This window comes from Strix aluco, chromosome 11 (genome assembly GCF_031877795.1).
Source record: "Strix aluco isolate bStrAlu1 chromosome 11, bStrAlu1.hap1, whole genome shotgun sequence".
Taxonomy (NCBI): Eukaryota; Metazoa; Chordata; class Aves; order Strigiformes; family Strigidae; genus Strix; species Strix aluco.
The window spans coordinates 16,045,488-16,061,414 of NC_133941.1; the positions used below are offsets into that span (position 1 = coordinate 16,045,488).

At 38.7% G+C, this 15,927-nt stretch overlaps 1 protein-coding gene across 1 annotated transcript in view; it reads right to left on the reverse strand.

The window, feature by feature from the left end:
• CACNA2D3 (calcium voltage-gated channel auxiliary subunit alpha2delta 3) overlaps positions 1-14,880 on the reverse strand; it is a 468,241-nt gene extending 453,361 nt beyond the window's left edge. The window contains exons 1-2 of the mRNA XM_074836249.1: positions 14,746-14,880; positions 14,049-14,130 (exon numbers count right to left, since the gene is read on the reverse strand). Of these exons, the coding sequence (XP_074692350.1) occupies positions 14,049-14,130; positions 14,746-14,864 (201 nt within the window). The 5' untranslated portion in view covers positions 14,865-14,880. The remainder of the gene's footprint in view (positions 1-14,048; positions 14,131-14,745) is intronic.
• Between the last annotated feature and the right edge of the window lie 1,047 nt (positions 14,881-15,927).

Sequence of the window (15,927 nt, forward strand, 5' to 3'; positions counted from 1 at the left end):
CATATCCATATGCTAATGCTGTTCTTCACCACCTGATCCTCTCCATATGCCAAATCCTCTACAAAAAGTGTTGCTCCTGATCCAAATAATTTCAAAGTCTAGAAATTTAAGGAAAGAGGCAGTATTGCTAGCCCTATTTTACATGGAAAAGTTAGGCAAAGATGTGTCTGTCTGGGGGGAGAAAACCCTGCTTGTGGTTTTAACTTTCAATTCAAGGCTTCTGACATGCTGGATGAAATCCTACCACCACTACATGCACCAAATTTGTACATGTGACGTTACAGGTTAAAGGCTTCACTAAATTTTGGCCACCAAGATTACATGGCCAAAGGAGGCCATCAAGAAAGTTATTACAGACCCTAGCATAAGAAGCCACATATATTTGAATCTCAGTCTGCTGCCTTGGTTTTAATAGGAAAATGAAAATCTGATTCAGCCAAGAGAAATCCTCCAGTTTTCTTTCATATTCCTCCCCCTCCTCCTTCCCCCCCCAATGTTTTTCATGGAAAGTTCCAGTGGGATATCAGAATTCATCTCTACTTTTACTGCGAAATTGCATTGCAGTTGGTAACGACAGGTGGAAGTGTAAAGTGAGTACTCAAGATTTTTTTGTATCACGCCATCTATAATATCGTATTTCTTCTTGTACTTTGTTGAAGAAATGGCAGAAGATATTGTAAAAGGCACAATGTGCGTAGGGGGTAATAAATCTGTTGGATGCAGATAGTCAATGGCTGCAAGTCATAACATAAAGCTTTACTCTTAGCCTCCTACCAGTTTTCATTATCAGTGAAAATTTCTATTAATGTAATACGATAGCATCATGTACAAACAGCTCAGCAGTCATACATTTTGCACAGCTGTCATAAAATGATAGTCATTTAGCTTCAAGGTAAAGCTGAAGTTTGAATATTCCTGCTTTTCATCTTTGAAGCTTTGTCACTTTAGAAGATAATTATCTAATTTTGTGGCCAATAGTATGTTCCCAACACATCAAATTTTAATACCGATAGTTTGTAGATTTTTTTTGTGTCTTGAAAATTAGTGACTTAGCTTGACACAGTATCTTGGGAGCATATTGAATAGCCAAACGTTAAAATATGACCTAGAGGAACAATAGGAACACTATATGCTGTGGCCCTAACCAAACTTACCATAACGCCTTCAAAATAGCATTTACACAGTGCTTTTATCTAACAGGCTAGAGATACTATGACTGCATAATTTTGACTCCTGCTTTTTAGGAAAGCAAGTCAAGTTTTTGTTTGTATATGAAAGCACAGAGAAGCTCCTTGCCAGCTACTGTAGAATAATTTAAAGTAAAAACAGACGATAAGACATAAAACCTACCAGCTGACAAATTATTTCTGTACAACACTAAGTTCATTTAAGATAGTGTGGCTGACAAAGATAGTAAAAGAAAATGGCTAGTGAAGCAACTGGGAGCTAAAGGATTTGGTTTAGCCCTAGGTTAGAAGGGAAATTCTTGTGTTACCATGACAAATTAAAAAAAAAACTTCTCCCATTTGTGCAGTCAACTTTGTGAAAATTACTCTTGAGACTTTGTAATTATGAGAACAGTTACATACTCCTATTGTGAGAACAGGAGTGTCTGTGGAAAAAAGCCCACCTGAATATTTAACAGCAGACAGTTCAGTTTAAGAACCTGTAATGTTAGTGCAAACTGTTTTTAAAAAAAAATGAGTTAGAAAAGAAGGTGTTGAGACTTGAAGCAACTAAAAGATGATATAATATCATCTGTGACTGAGGCCTGAGAGGCCTGCCATGACAAAGCATCATGTCTCATTACCTATGAGAAGGTTACAGAGAAGATGAACCAAGGCTATTTATGGAGGTACACGGTAGGAGAAGCAACAGACAGCAGTCATAAATTGAAATGGGAAGTTCCAGCTTAAGTGACTTTTCATCCAGAGTAGAGTCAAGCACTGGAACAAAAGAGGTTATGGTATCTCTGTCCTGGGAGGTTCTGAAGATCAGACTCAACAAAGCCACAAGAAATCTGCACTGATTTCAGCATTGACCTCACTTTGAGCAGGAAATTGAGTTAAAAGACCTTCTAAATCTTCTTCCAGAATGAATTATTCTATAATGCTAGAAATTATTAAAAACAGAATTCCATAGTGGGAGAGAGGAAAACAATTGTACAAAGGGGGAAGAGGAGGGTTTTTCTCCAGAACCAGTTTTGCTGAGTCATTAGTGCCAACCACAAACTTTCTAGTTATGAGTACCATTAGAATTTTTAATTTCAGTACCACTGTATTCAGAAGAACATTAATCAGTGGAGATCTACTCAACTTACACATTATAGAGGAACAGTGTTAACATAATATATAATCTGCCACCTGCACAAAATTCAGGGAAGCCTGCATCTCCACATTTTGAGTGCACCAAAGGACAACATTTTATGAAGCTATTAGAAGCTCAAAAGTAATTTCCACACTTCCCTAAAAACTAAGAGCAGAGAAACTACTGAAAGTAGTTTCCTTATTGAAGTACTTTCAGTCACACGTATAAGCAAGCTAACTAATGAACAATCAACAGGATCCACACATTAAGCCCTGACACACTGAATGAATTATACACACATACTTCTTGTGCTATATACCAAATCTTATGAACTAGATTAGATCACCATATGATTTGTTTTGCTAATGGACCTTCCTGCATCTTTTACTTCCTTGATTGCTCTAAGATCTCATAATCTAGTTTGAAGGATAAATAGTAATAGTGATCTTTTTAAGTCTCTCTCATAGTGCAAACCGATTTATACAAAACATTTGGCATCAGTCTCAGAAGAAAATACTTCTCTCTAGAACATCTGCCCATTTTAAAACAGAAAGATTCAATGATAAGATAAATAAGGTGGTTCAGAAAGAGGAGTACAGGGAGAGAGAGACAAAGACAACAGTAAAACATGTCAAATTAAGGAATGGAAAAGCAAAACATGAGAGTAGGAACAAGTGCTCTGACAAAGAATGGCTTTTAATATATTAGAAATTGGTTTGGTCACCTTAATGAAATGTATTGGTTTAACTTGGAATCTTGACAGACATAACAAATGGCTAGCAACAATCACCTGTCAAACACTTTTATGATTAAGAATCATTGCCAGAACCTGTATGCTTTGATGACTCTATCCAACCAACCAAACAGGCTCTACCCAAAAAAACAAATTCAGCATACATAGTGCTTAGGAAGAACTCTCTCAAGAGTAACAAGAGTTAACAACAAACTTTAGTAAATACCAACAATCGCTGATAGCAAAACAATATAACATGTGGCAGGTACATAAGGAATAAACCAGGAGTTCACATCTAATCAACCATTTCCTCCTCTCTCGTTGGAACATCACACTGCCTTACAAGCCCTACTGAAACTCTATTACTTAGTAGTTACACTTAACATAAGAGCATGTTGGGACATCTTGAAAAGCTAACCCTGCTGAATTCTTACCATAGGGTTGTTGGACTTCAAGTCAAATAGATGAAGACTCCTCATAAGTTTAATGTTATATTTATCCTTTTATAGTAAAAAGCCATATATTTTAATATGATCATTTGATTGTATGCTTATAAAGGAGAGGGGGGGAGAAAAAAAAAATAAAGCAAGTGTTCAGCCAACCTGGCCAACCCATATAGCAATAATGACTGTTTTATAACATGTTTCTGCTCTGAAAGTTGAAGGACTCCCCAGATGTGTCTTAAGGAGATAAAGGCACAAAGCTTAACAGTGCATAGATACAGACATCAAAGAAGAAATACAATTACTTTCATTGCTTATAGTCCAAACCAAAAATTATGTAGCTCATCTTCCTAACATAAGGCAGTTCAAGATCTACATGATGGCAGGTAAGCTGTTCTGAAAAGCCACCCTGTAAGAGTTCCATACTATTCCAGCGTTTTCTCTCAGTTTAAAAAAAAAAAGTTTTTGATAGTAGGAAAAACTAATTCTTATGTTTGAAGACCACTTCTCGATCACCTACCATGGGTATAGAGAACACGTTTATTCTTCTTCCTGGTTTTCTGCATGTGTAGAATGTTGCCATATTTCCTTTCAAGTTTTCACTAGTTTTGCTCAGGCACAGCTTGGCCCATGGCACTAAATCACTGCCTAATGAAACAGACCTAGTTCTTCTTCCTCTCTTCCCTCTCCCCTGCCCCATTTACATTTCTACACACCTTCTTCCTCAGTACAAAAGGAAATACACTTTTTGTTTGTTTATCCCCTCCAGTTTCCTAGCTTATTTGAAGGTTATTGTCTCTTTCACACAGTGTACCTGTCTGCATCACACATTGAAAGGTTTTTGGAATTCAGAACTGGTTGTTCCCATCTGTCTATACAACATAAGTATCTTACCTTTAAGAATTTCTACAGTTTAGAGCATTTCTAGTCTCATAAATATGGATTTGACATATTCTTTATCATACATGAAGTTCCTAGTCAATTTTCAGCTCTCTACAGTGATTAAAGATAGCCACATCAGCCATTTTACCAACAAATATGGCAGAAATGGGGAGCAGTTAAAATGTATCAGATCAGATGAATCTTTGAGGGTGAAACATTCCTCATCCTCTTCAGTATATTCACAATAGTCACAGATACCAGAAGCAGCAAGAATACCTAGAGTCTGTGACTGTGATGATTAGGGAAAAATCTCCCTCCTTTATTGGATGCAGAGGGAAACATAGTAACAAAAGATGAGGAAAAGGCTGAGGTGCTCAACCCCTACTTTGCCTCAGTCTTTAGCAGTGGAACTGGCTTTTCCCTGGACACCCAGCCTCATGAGCTAGGAGACAGGGAGGGGAAGCAGAATGAGGTCATCACAATTAAAGAGGAAGTCGTCAGACATCTGCTACACCACTTGGATGCACACAAGTCTGTGGGACCAGATGGGTTACACCCAAGGGTGCTGAAAGAGTTGGCAGATGAGCTCGCCAAGCCACTTTCCATGATTTACCTGAAGTCATGGCTAACTGGGGAGGTCCCATTGGACTGGAGGGTGGCAAATGTAACACCCATCTACAAGAGAGGCAGAAAGGTGGATCCAGGAAGCTGTAGACCTGTCAGTCTGACCTCGGTACCACGGAAGGTCATGGAGCAGGTCATCTTGAGTGCCATTACAAGTCATATAATGGACAACCAGGGGATCAGGCCTAGTCAGCATGGGTGTATGAAAGACAGGTCCTGCTTGACAAAACTGATCTCCTTCTATAACAAGATGACCCAACTACTGGACGAGGGAAAGGCTGTGGATATTGTCTACCTGGATTTTCAAAAAGCATTTGACATGGTTTCCCATAGAATTCTCATAGAAAAACTGGCTGCTCATGGCCTGGATGAGCATACAGTCTACTGGATCAAGCACTGGCTGGATGGATGGTCCCAGAGAGTGGTGGTCAATGGAGCTAAATCCGGCTGGCAGCTGGTCACAAGTGGCATTCCTCAGGGCTTGGTGTTGGGACCATTTCTGTTCAACATCTTTACTGATGATCTCATAAGGACATAGAGTGTGTCATCTGCAAACTTACTGATGATACCAAGTTAAGCAGAAGTGTCGATCTGCATGAAGATAGGGAGGCATTACAGAGAGTCTTGGATAGATTGGATTGGTGGGCCAACGTTAATGGCATGAGCTTCAACAAGGCCAAGTGCCAGGTCCTGCACTTGGGCCACAATAACCCCATGCATCACTATAGGCTTGGGGAGGTGTGGCTGGAGAGCTGGTAGAAAAGAAGGATCTGGGAATTCTAATTGACAAGCAGCTGAACATGAGCTGGCAGTGTGTCCAGGTGGCCAAGAAAGCCAATGGCATCCTGGCTTGTATTAGAAATAGTGTGACCAGCAGAAGTAGGGAGGTGATAGTCCCCCTGTACTCTGCACTGGTGAGGCCACACCTGGAGTATTGTGCTGTTTTGGGCACCTCAATATGAGAGAGATGTTGAGGTGCTGGAGCAGGTGCAGAGGAGGGCAACGAAGCTGGGGAAGGGCCTGGAGAATAAATCCTATGAGGAGTGATTGAAGAAGCTGGGACTGTTCAGTTTGAGGAAGAGAAGGCTGAGGGGAGACCTCATCACTCTCTACAGCTACCTGAAAGGACATTGTAGAAAGGTTGGTGCTGGTCTCTTCTCACAAGTGATTAGCAATAGAACAAGAAGGAATGGCTTTAAACTGCAACAGGGGAGGTTTAGACTGGACATTAGGAAAAAATTTTTCACAGAAAGAGTGGTCAGACAGTGGAATAGGCTGCCCAGGGAGGTGGTGGAGTCACCATCCCTGGATGTGTTTAAGGGTCATTTAGATGAGATGTTGGGGGATATGGTGTAGGGGAGAACTTTGTAGAGTAGGGCTGATGGTTGGACTTGATGTTCCCAAGGGTCTTTTCCAACCTGAATGATTCTGTAAATCAGTGTCTTGACACGTTCACAATGGGATATGATGGGTGGAGTTGACAGGGAAATCAGTAGAGGAGAGAGAGAATAATCCTTGTTTATAGTAAGTGCAAAAGGAATTGGTGTGAAAAGCAACATGAGAAAACTAATTTGTGCTTCTAGCAAATGGGAAACCTCAAATATAACAGGAAGCTAGTGCAAGAGTTCAGTCTCTCTGAGGGCATCTATACAACATTACAAATGTCTACTTACATAAAGTAGTCTAGGAGCAGAAGCAACAATTCTGCCCATCTCTGCCTCCAAAACCCTTGCTAAAGTAATCTGCTTTCACAGGGTTTTGAAAGAGTCTCCTGGAAAAAATGCATTTTCCCTGGCTTAGGGATCTTCCAGGAAATAAACTTGAACATCATATACATTAAATGAAAATCATATTCCTATACAAAGCATCCAGCAAAGCATACTAAATACTTCTGTCTTCCACTACAGCAATCATCTCTGCCTCCTCAACTGCCATCTCCTTCCTGAAAATTGCCTGGCTCTGGGTGTTGCTCAGGCATTCCTATTTTGAAGATACATTTAAAAACACTCACACTCCACCAGTAGCCTTGTCCAAGATTTGAATCCAGATCATTTCAGTTATGCACCTAACGCTAACTTCACTACATATTCAGATCTGTTTCTCCCTTCATTCTCAAAGAGCACCATTAACGAAATGACCTTATTTTACCTTTGTCTAGCTAAAAAAATTATTTTCTTCTAAACTTGACTTCTATCTACTGTCAACTCAAGTCCAGCTCATTAAAACAATCTGAGATGCTCTGTCTGCTTCTAAGGCCCTGCTAAAGAGTGCGTGAAGCCAACTCTCTTGGGCAGGAGGGATTTATGACAGCTTAATTCCTGTGCTCTGTATTCTATTGTCTACTATTTTATTCCCAGATTAAACTCGATACGCTAGTTGTAACGTGCTATGTGAACAAGTGAGTCCCTCTTGACCAGTCACAGTCTCCTCATGTATTATATCATCATCCTCAGAAACAGTGTACTAGTTATCAACTATAAGATGGATAACTCCAGCTATAGGAGATCTGAGGGCCGAATATTTTCAGAAAGTACCTGTCCATGGAATTCATCCGCTCTGGAAAGGCTTCCAAGACCCTTCCCAACTACAATAAAAAAAAAAGTTTTGCACAAATTCCTTTTTAAATACAAATCTTGCAATGATTTCATCATTCACTTTAAGAAATTACTTAAGCTTTACAAATAAACTGGGAAAATGCTAAACAGAGTCACAAAAACATCCATGCAATTTTGTAAAAACATAATACACAGAAAAAGCAAACTGGAACTTCACAAGAACAACATATTAATCAAAGTATTTCATGAAGACCTTTCAGTGAAGCTTCTACAGCAACCTAAAATACAGTCTATCCTATCAATATATAATTTGTGTTGTACAATGTGTAACCACTTATTATCAGCAACAAAAAATTGTACTCTTCAGGACAGTAATGACATTTGAAAGTGTAGAGTATTGATTAGCAGTTGCTTAAAAGTGAATCACCACTACAATGCGGCATCTATTCATGGCTCTACATACCTTCACTGTCAAGATAATTTGCATGGAGACTGGCTCTTTTAACCTTGAAATGTAAGCATTTTCCAATACAGGATGTGAAAACAAACAACCATAAATGCATTAAGCAAGGGAATTAGCATTCATTTCCTTTCAAGATTTGATGTTTTCCAGTTGGATTGTCCACTCAATAATTTCCATATTAAGAGACATTATTGAAAGTGTAATGCATGTGTGATAAACTTACTGAAGCCATCTCATATTTCCGTTACATACTAACAATAGAACATATTTACTGTCAATAATACAAGTAAGAGGATCATGCTGTGCTTGCAAAACCCAGAAAAACACAGAAAAATAGAGCGTGCTGATGGCAGAAGAGCATGAATTCACCGTGGCTTAAAAGAGGGCTTTCCTTTTAGTTAAAGAGAAACATAAAACATAATGATTGATTGATTAGCTGATTTAGACTACATTTTAAAACCATGGTACCAACACAAAGAAATTATTAGTCCTGCCATAACATTTAAACAGGAGATGATAGTAAGACCACAGATCATTCAAGATGCAGTTCTAACATCACTGAAGGCAAAGAAAATTTTCCAATATCTCCAGAAAAGGCAGAACTTTTTTATAAGAAAGGAAGGCATATTTTGACCTATTATTGAGAGAGACCACACTACCTAAGGTTTGATAGCACTGTGATATTTTCCTCTGTGGATCATCAATATGCTACCTGAAAATTAGTATTGGACCCAGCAGGTTTTTCCACCTAATATATTAGTAGCATATGAATGGGTTTGATTTTTTTTCTTGAGTAAAGAAAAATTAAAATACCTATCCAAAAGAATTTACACCTTTATTTAATGTTGTTACCCACAGATATACTTCACCAAACACACTGAAATGCTCCATAACTAGGTTTGGCACAGCGAATAACCTTGTGATTCACATAGCCCAAAGATCTGTAAGAATCAAAGGGGATGGAGGCTCAAGCTCTGCAAGTTCCAAAACATCATTTGCATTAATCATCAGAATTAAAGTGATTTAAGATTCTTAGATGCATATTTCTTTTATTTGCTAATACTTTATTTTAATTCAGTGCTAGGAGACACATTTTACATAATCCAGACTTCAGGAGTTTGAATTATAGTGAGTTAACTCTGAATAGAGCTTTTGGTAAACTCTATCCCATTTACCTGGATGGTGGGGTTTTTGAGTTTGGGTTTTGGGGTTTTTTTGTTGGTTGAGGGGGATGGGGGTTGTTGCTGTAGCTTTGGGATTTTTGCACGGGGTGGTGGTGTCTGGGTGGGTTTTTTTGATCATAGTCATATGTCTACAGTTTTTAAATCATTTTCTCCTTTTTTATAGGAAAAAAGTTTTAAAATTGCTCAGCTGACAAAAGTTTAAATTGATATCCAAGAAGCCAATCCATGTCTATCCTTTAAACTGCATGTCTCATTTCTACTGACCCTTCCTTCAAAGCAGGAGTTGCAGTGTCTCAAGCAAAGAAGAAACAGCCTACAAAGACCAAAACCAACATAATGCTGAATAAAATAAAAGCAATTAATGTCAAGATGATTGGACTAAACTTCTCTAAGAATTGAAGTCACTATTATGTGATTTAAAACTAAAGATAGATGTACTGCATGAATCAGATATACCAGCTGAATGCTAATTGATCTAAATCACCCTGTTATGTTAGTTTTGCACTGGCATTTCCATAGTTGTAAGAAACTAACAAGATACAGCACCAAATCTAGTCGGGTAAGACAAAATGCAGTTCTGAACCTTTAAAAATAGGAATGCTATACTGATTGAAAAACCTGCTTTGAGAAAACACAATGATTTGAAAGCTCCTAACACAATGAAGAATTTGTTGAAAGGAGTAGGCAGATGCAGGCTACAGACTGCTCGAGACCAAGGCAGTCAGTGCTTACATAACAGTGAAGCCTCCCTTAGGCGACTTACATAAGAAAAATCTGAGATAGCCTTAAACAAGCTTGTCTCAGATAGAAACCTTTATGGCAGAACTGATAAATAAAAGTTTCTTTTCAGTTAGAAACTGTTCCTACATTTGCAATAATATTGACTATTCAGGATGAAATCAAGAATTATCACAGCTCAGAATATTAAAAAAAAAAAAGTAATCTCTGCATAAGAAATCTGAGAAAGCATAGACCACACTGCATTTTTAGAGAATCAGACACTTCACTGATATCAGAAAAGCTTTACTGTGTAACAACAATTATTTCTAACATTAACAGAAGGTTCATTACCTGCATTTTTTCCTTCCATTTTATTACTACTATTATTTTGCAACATCGTGGAACTGAAAACCATTATTATCATGGACACCGTGATGTGAACAGTAGCATTCCCAAAAGTCTGTTCCTCCAAATTCTAATCATAGCAGCTGAAATGAATATCTTCCTGGCACCTAACCCTTGCTTTGCATCCTATACTTAAAGCCTGGCTTTGCCAGGGGGCTACACTCTCGCATTCAATACAGTACTCACTAAACCTAATCCGAGTGTTTAAAAGAGGAGTTTAAAGAAGCATCAAGATTCAAATAAGGCAGGTATCTTTTGAAAGTCTAAAGAAAAAAAAATATAAGCACCTAAGAGACAATTAAAATTTGAATCAATTCTTAGGCCCCAGCAGTATTTGCTAAGTAGGTGAAGAGTATGCATGTCTCTACAGCACCAAGCAGCTTCTTGTATGCTGCCAAATCTATATGACAACTGTAACACCTCCATAAATTAAATAATTTAGGAATAATATTGTCCTACTTCCTTCTGTATGGTTTTTTGAACATTGAATGGTCTTCCTTGAAAACAAGTAGTAGAACATAAAAGCACTACATTTTTAAGTGCTAATTTTGCTTAAAAGCTCATAATCATTTCAGAAATTTACTGATCTATTACTATTATTTTCTGAGCTATTTACAGTGTCTGTATTTCATCTAAAGTCAATTTCAGGAAAGATCCTATACCCATATACTCTTAGGAGGCATAACAACATACTCAAATAAGATATCATAATGCAATAAAATAATAAAACATTCAGTTGAGATAAGGTAAGCAGTGGGATTTTTTTTTAAATAAGTAGTTTCAAAAAGTGACAAAAATATTTTTATGCATCTTTTTGAAACTTAAGAGGACATCAATGCTGGTTACTCATTTGATGTTCACAGTACAGCAAGACTTAAGAATTGTAGTAACTAAATCAATATTCACAGCTATAACCTGGAAAAATTTTGCTTTACTGAGTATCTCACACAACTTCATTTGCTCAATGAAATTTTAGTATGGGTCAAATGACTCTTAATGTGTAAAGCATTTGGGTCATACAGACTGTCAATCATGCCTTGATTTCAAATGCATTCCTTTGAAAGTAGTGCTCACTATATATGCTAACAAAATGAATCAAGTAACCTTTGCATTAATTTTTCATTTAGCAAGCCTTTATTAAACTAAATGGCACTATAAAGCAGTTGATAACTGAGAAATCTATACTGCCCAGATACATAATTATACACACATTTTAGATCTTCATTTGTTTAATGATGCTTAATTCATAATCAGAAAATGTGGATTCCTCCAGCAATGTTAGAAGTCGCACTGCTTCTAAAAGTGGAATCTTGACTTTAAGAAAACATTGACTCTGACCACCCAGAGCTCACTGTAAATACCAAATGGATTCTTGATGCCTGGCTAGTGAGGAGGGGGCGGGAGGGAGAAAAAAGGCGTTTGCATTTAGAGCCCTACTGCGCTATCACTTCCTTAATTGTTATGACAACTTCTGTCACTGACTTTGCATGTTGAAAATACTTGCAAATCTTGAAGTTTGGTATGTTTTTATTCACATAAGCTTACAGAAGAAATATATTTTATAACAATACAAAAAGATACATGTTAAGGTCATCTGTCATCTAGGCTCTTTTGCCACAATCAACAGCAAGAAATAGCAAGCTTGAAAGGACAGAGACACTTGGAATTCTAAATAAAAATAAAAAGCATCAGAGGTTTCCTAAAACTATTGTAACCAGACATGAAAAAGAAAAAAATAAACAACAGAGGATGTGACAGAGGAATAAAAATGCTCTAAATACTCGTCAAATCTGAGTTTTGTCTTTCCTCTTTCATTTAATAATGAAATATAACAAAAGCAAGAAAAAACAAAATAAGCTTAGAATGAATATACACTGTCCACTTTCAAAAACAGGAGCACAGATTTGTCAGTGAAATAGAAAGAATGCTGATGAAAAGGTAAAATGAACAGCTTCAAATTACCTACAATTATAACAACCAATAGGAAGAAATCTTTCTACTTCAGAGGAAAAAATACATTACAGAAAGGATGACAGCAGTATCTACTATGACAAAGCGAACAATTAAGGTCTCATACTGGTTCTTTGTCAATTTTAGCATGATTGCAAAACACAGCATATTCCATATTTTTCTAGGAAATGTTGAACTACCTGTATTTGGTAGATTTAATTTTTAAAGCCATTTTAGTGCAAAAATGGCTGCGCATGGAACAGTTCCAAAGTTAAATAAAGGTATCTGTTTGTTATGGCCCAATAAAAAATTAAAGCCTTTTAATAATACTTGGTAAGATACTAATCAAAGCTGAAAGGTCCATCTGCTTTATAAATTTAAGGAGTTCGTACAAAAATGTTATGATATAAGACTATACAGACTTTAAAGAATGTGATCTAGAAGTATAATAAATACTGAATGTCCAGATTTCAAGATTAAAATAAAAGTTTGCCCAATATATTGAAGTGAAGCCATTTAATGGCCTTGAAAATTAGTAAGAAATCTTAAATATTTTTGTTCTTAACAGCTCTGTATTTTAGCTTAGTAAAGTTCACGTTTTGCAGTCCTGGGTACACAACACTGAAAAGACAGATAATGCTAAGGAACTTGTGACTTTAGTAATCATTAAGTCAGTTGCTTTCATTTTACACGGATAGCATAAGCTTTTTATTTCGACTGCTACATGTACTGTCTGTTACATAATTTCACACATATACAAGCCTTTCAAAATAAATGCTACAAGCTCAAGGAATAATTTCCTTCATAATCAGACCAAAAAAATAATTAACATGTTACTCAGAACTAAAAATCACATCTAAAAAAAACCAGCAGAAATTAACATATGGGTTGAATGTCTCTGTAGTCAGTGAATGTCTCTGTATTTCCATATTGCATTTTGAGGATCATATATTAAATGCCGCAAAATCACAGTCTTAAAATCTTTAATATATTCCTCTTAGTGTCTCATTATATTTTTTTCAGCAACTGCTGTAAAAATAGTCTACAACACAGAATTTTACTATAGGTGGCATATTTAGAGTAGACACAGTCCTTGATATATACCTAATACTCAAATCCGCTTTCTCATTACCCTCTGCCCCAATTATGTAGACTTATACCAATTTCTCAAGTTTTTGCAATACTTCACTAGCTTATTACCCAGCTGTGCAGCTGAGCAAGAAGATAACCACATTCATTCCTCTTATCTGTAATGATGTAATACATCCCAGCACTGGGTTGAGATGATTGGGGGAATAATGGGATTGTAAAAACTGCAGAGATGACAAACAACAGTGCAGCCGCCTTCTCCTGATACAGTGAATTGTGTACATACAGCACAGGGTGAAAAATAATACAATGTGAACTAATTCTGCTCCTTGAATGAAGTTAACGTTTTACATAAGAAGCAGCTGTTTCTACGCAGAAACATCATCATCACAATGCAGCAACCAGATTAAATACCCGCAATCTAGGCTGAAGCCTAGACTTCAAGAAATAAAAGTGTTGGAGTTTACTTTCTAATGCTGACAAAAAAAATCATCGAAACAGAAAACAGTTTAATCAAGGACTCTCCAGATAGTGCAGTGCAATGCAAAGAGTCATCAGGGACCAGTAAGCAATACAAAAATAGATCTTGGACCAAAGCACGTACAGCACTGCCTTTCTATTCATTTAAACAATTAAATCTTCCTCCATTTTCTCTGTTAAAACCTTCCTTATTACAACAGAAGAGATCCTTACCTTCTGCAGGAGCTGGGAACCTGAGTACTTGGCTGCAATAGATTTGATCTCTCCACCAAATGCTGAGGCCCAGAGCTTTACACTGTGAAGAAAAAAAATGAGAGACAGGAAGAAATGTAATACACATGTCATAGCAAGCAACACAGACTGTAACAGCTTCAGCTGCACTCAGAAGGATCCTAGCAATTTTGCATTAAAGAGCTCACTAAGGAGCCTAAGCACAGCAAAAGATTAGCAAAGCTGTTCAAGTATAAGCACAAACTAGACACTGTGCTAAGGTAAGGCCTCTGATATGAAACTACCCAACGTGCACTCTTTAAATGTAAAGAATCAACTTGTACAAAAACATGCTTTGGCACAATGTAACATATATCCATTGAAAGAAAAGAAGCAAATAAATGGCAAAACAGTTCTGAATGATAAATTCTCACATCAGTAGGAGTTAACAGCCTCAACCCATGTAAATACAAACACTTTAGTTAAGACTCTGCGGCCACATACTCCACCAACACATGCTCCTACGATAAAATCAAAGTAGTGCTCAGCACGTCGGAGACTACCACTTTAAACACAGCTGACAGAGGAGCAAAGATTCCTTGAACAGTCAAATATCTGCAATACAAAAAGATGAGAACTTGAGCAGTCAAGTTCTCATCCTTGAACGTGGTCCTGAGAGCAATAGCATGAAAGCACTTACACAGACAAGGGGATCTGCTGCTCCGATCCAACCACATCCACTAAGGTTGTGTTAAAAGCTGTCCAGAAGATAAAGAAAAAACCCCAAAAAGCCCGAAGAAGATTCAGATTCTCTGGCATTGTGCCTCTCTGTGCCTGGAAAGATCTGGGGAAATTCAAGTAAAGCTGAATTCAACAGCAGTGAGGTTTTGCTTCTAAAGCCTCTTTCCCCCACCCTTACCCCTTCCCACTAGAACACTACTAGACGAAATCACAGCTCCATCCTCATCCCTCCAAAGAATGACCCTCTCTGTGTAATGGAAGGAGAGGACCAGAAGCGAAGCTCTAATGACTTGAAAACTATTGTGTCCCTGGTAACAGCAAAGCGTTTTCCAGCACTACTGCAGCCACTTGCATGTAGTTCTTTACAACTCCGCAGTCAGCAGTGTGCTGGAGTTACTTCAGTGACCTACTGCTGCTCCAAAGTGCCCTTAGCAGCAAGAAAGCAGACTATTGATTCCAACTGGGGAGGCTGTCTTCTTGCAATTACTGCTCACTTTGCAAATGGAAAGCTGCCTAGAGTTCTCCTTTCCCTCGCCGATAACCTCCAGCCTTCATCCCAGATGAAGTCAGCCAGCGCACTGGTTCGGCGGAGCAGGAGCAGCAGCCTTTTAACGGGATAGCGCGGAGCCAGAGAGGCAGGCACAGGAGGAGCTGGACCAGAGGGAGGGTGCCTCTGTATGGCAAAAGCAGAGAAAGTCTGGAGGAGCTGAAAGTGTAGTTGAGCCCTTCCAGGAAGGCACATTGCCGGGGGCTGAGCTAGGGAGGGCTCGGCGGGGCTGGCAGGGGCGGGCGGGGGGGCCGTGCACACCCACCGGCGCCCCGGCCAATTCAGGCAGGGCACCGCTGCATGACAAGCGTCTGTCACACAGCCCGGGGAGGCGAAGGACGGAGGGAGCTCAGCCCTCGGCGCCGCGACCGCCCAGCACCCCGGCGGCGGAGCCGCGCCGGGCAGGAGGAGAGGAGCGATCCCCGCCGAGGCGGCATCGCCGAGGACCGGAGCTGCGCCTTCCCGGAGCGAGCCCCGCGTTTAGGTCAGGCTCGCCCATTTCCCCGAGTCCTATAGAGCGCGTCCTTGTGCATAAAGGCACGTTTGCTGCTTCCTCCCACGCCTGAGCGCTGCAGCGAGTCACTAGCCGAGAGA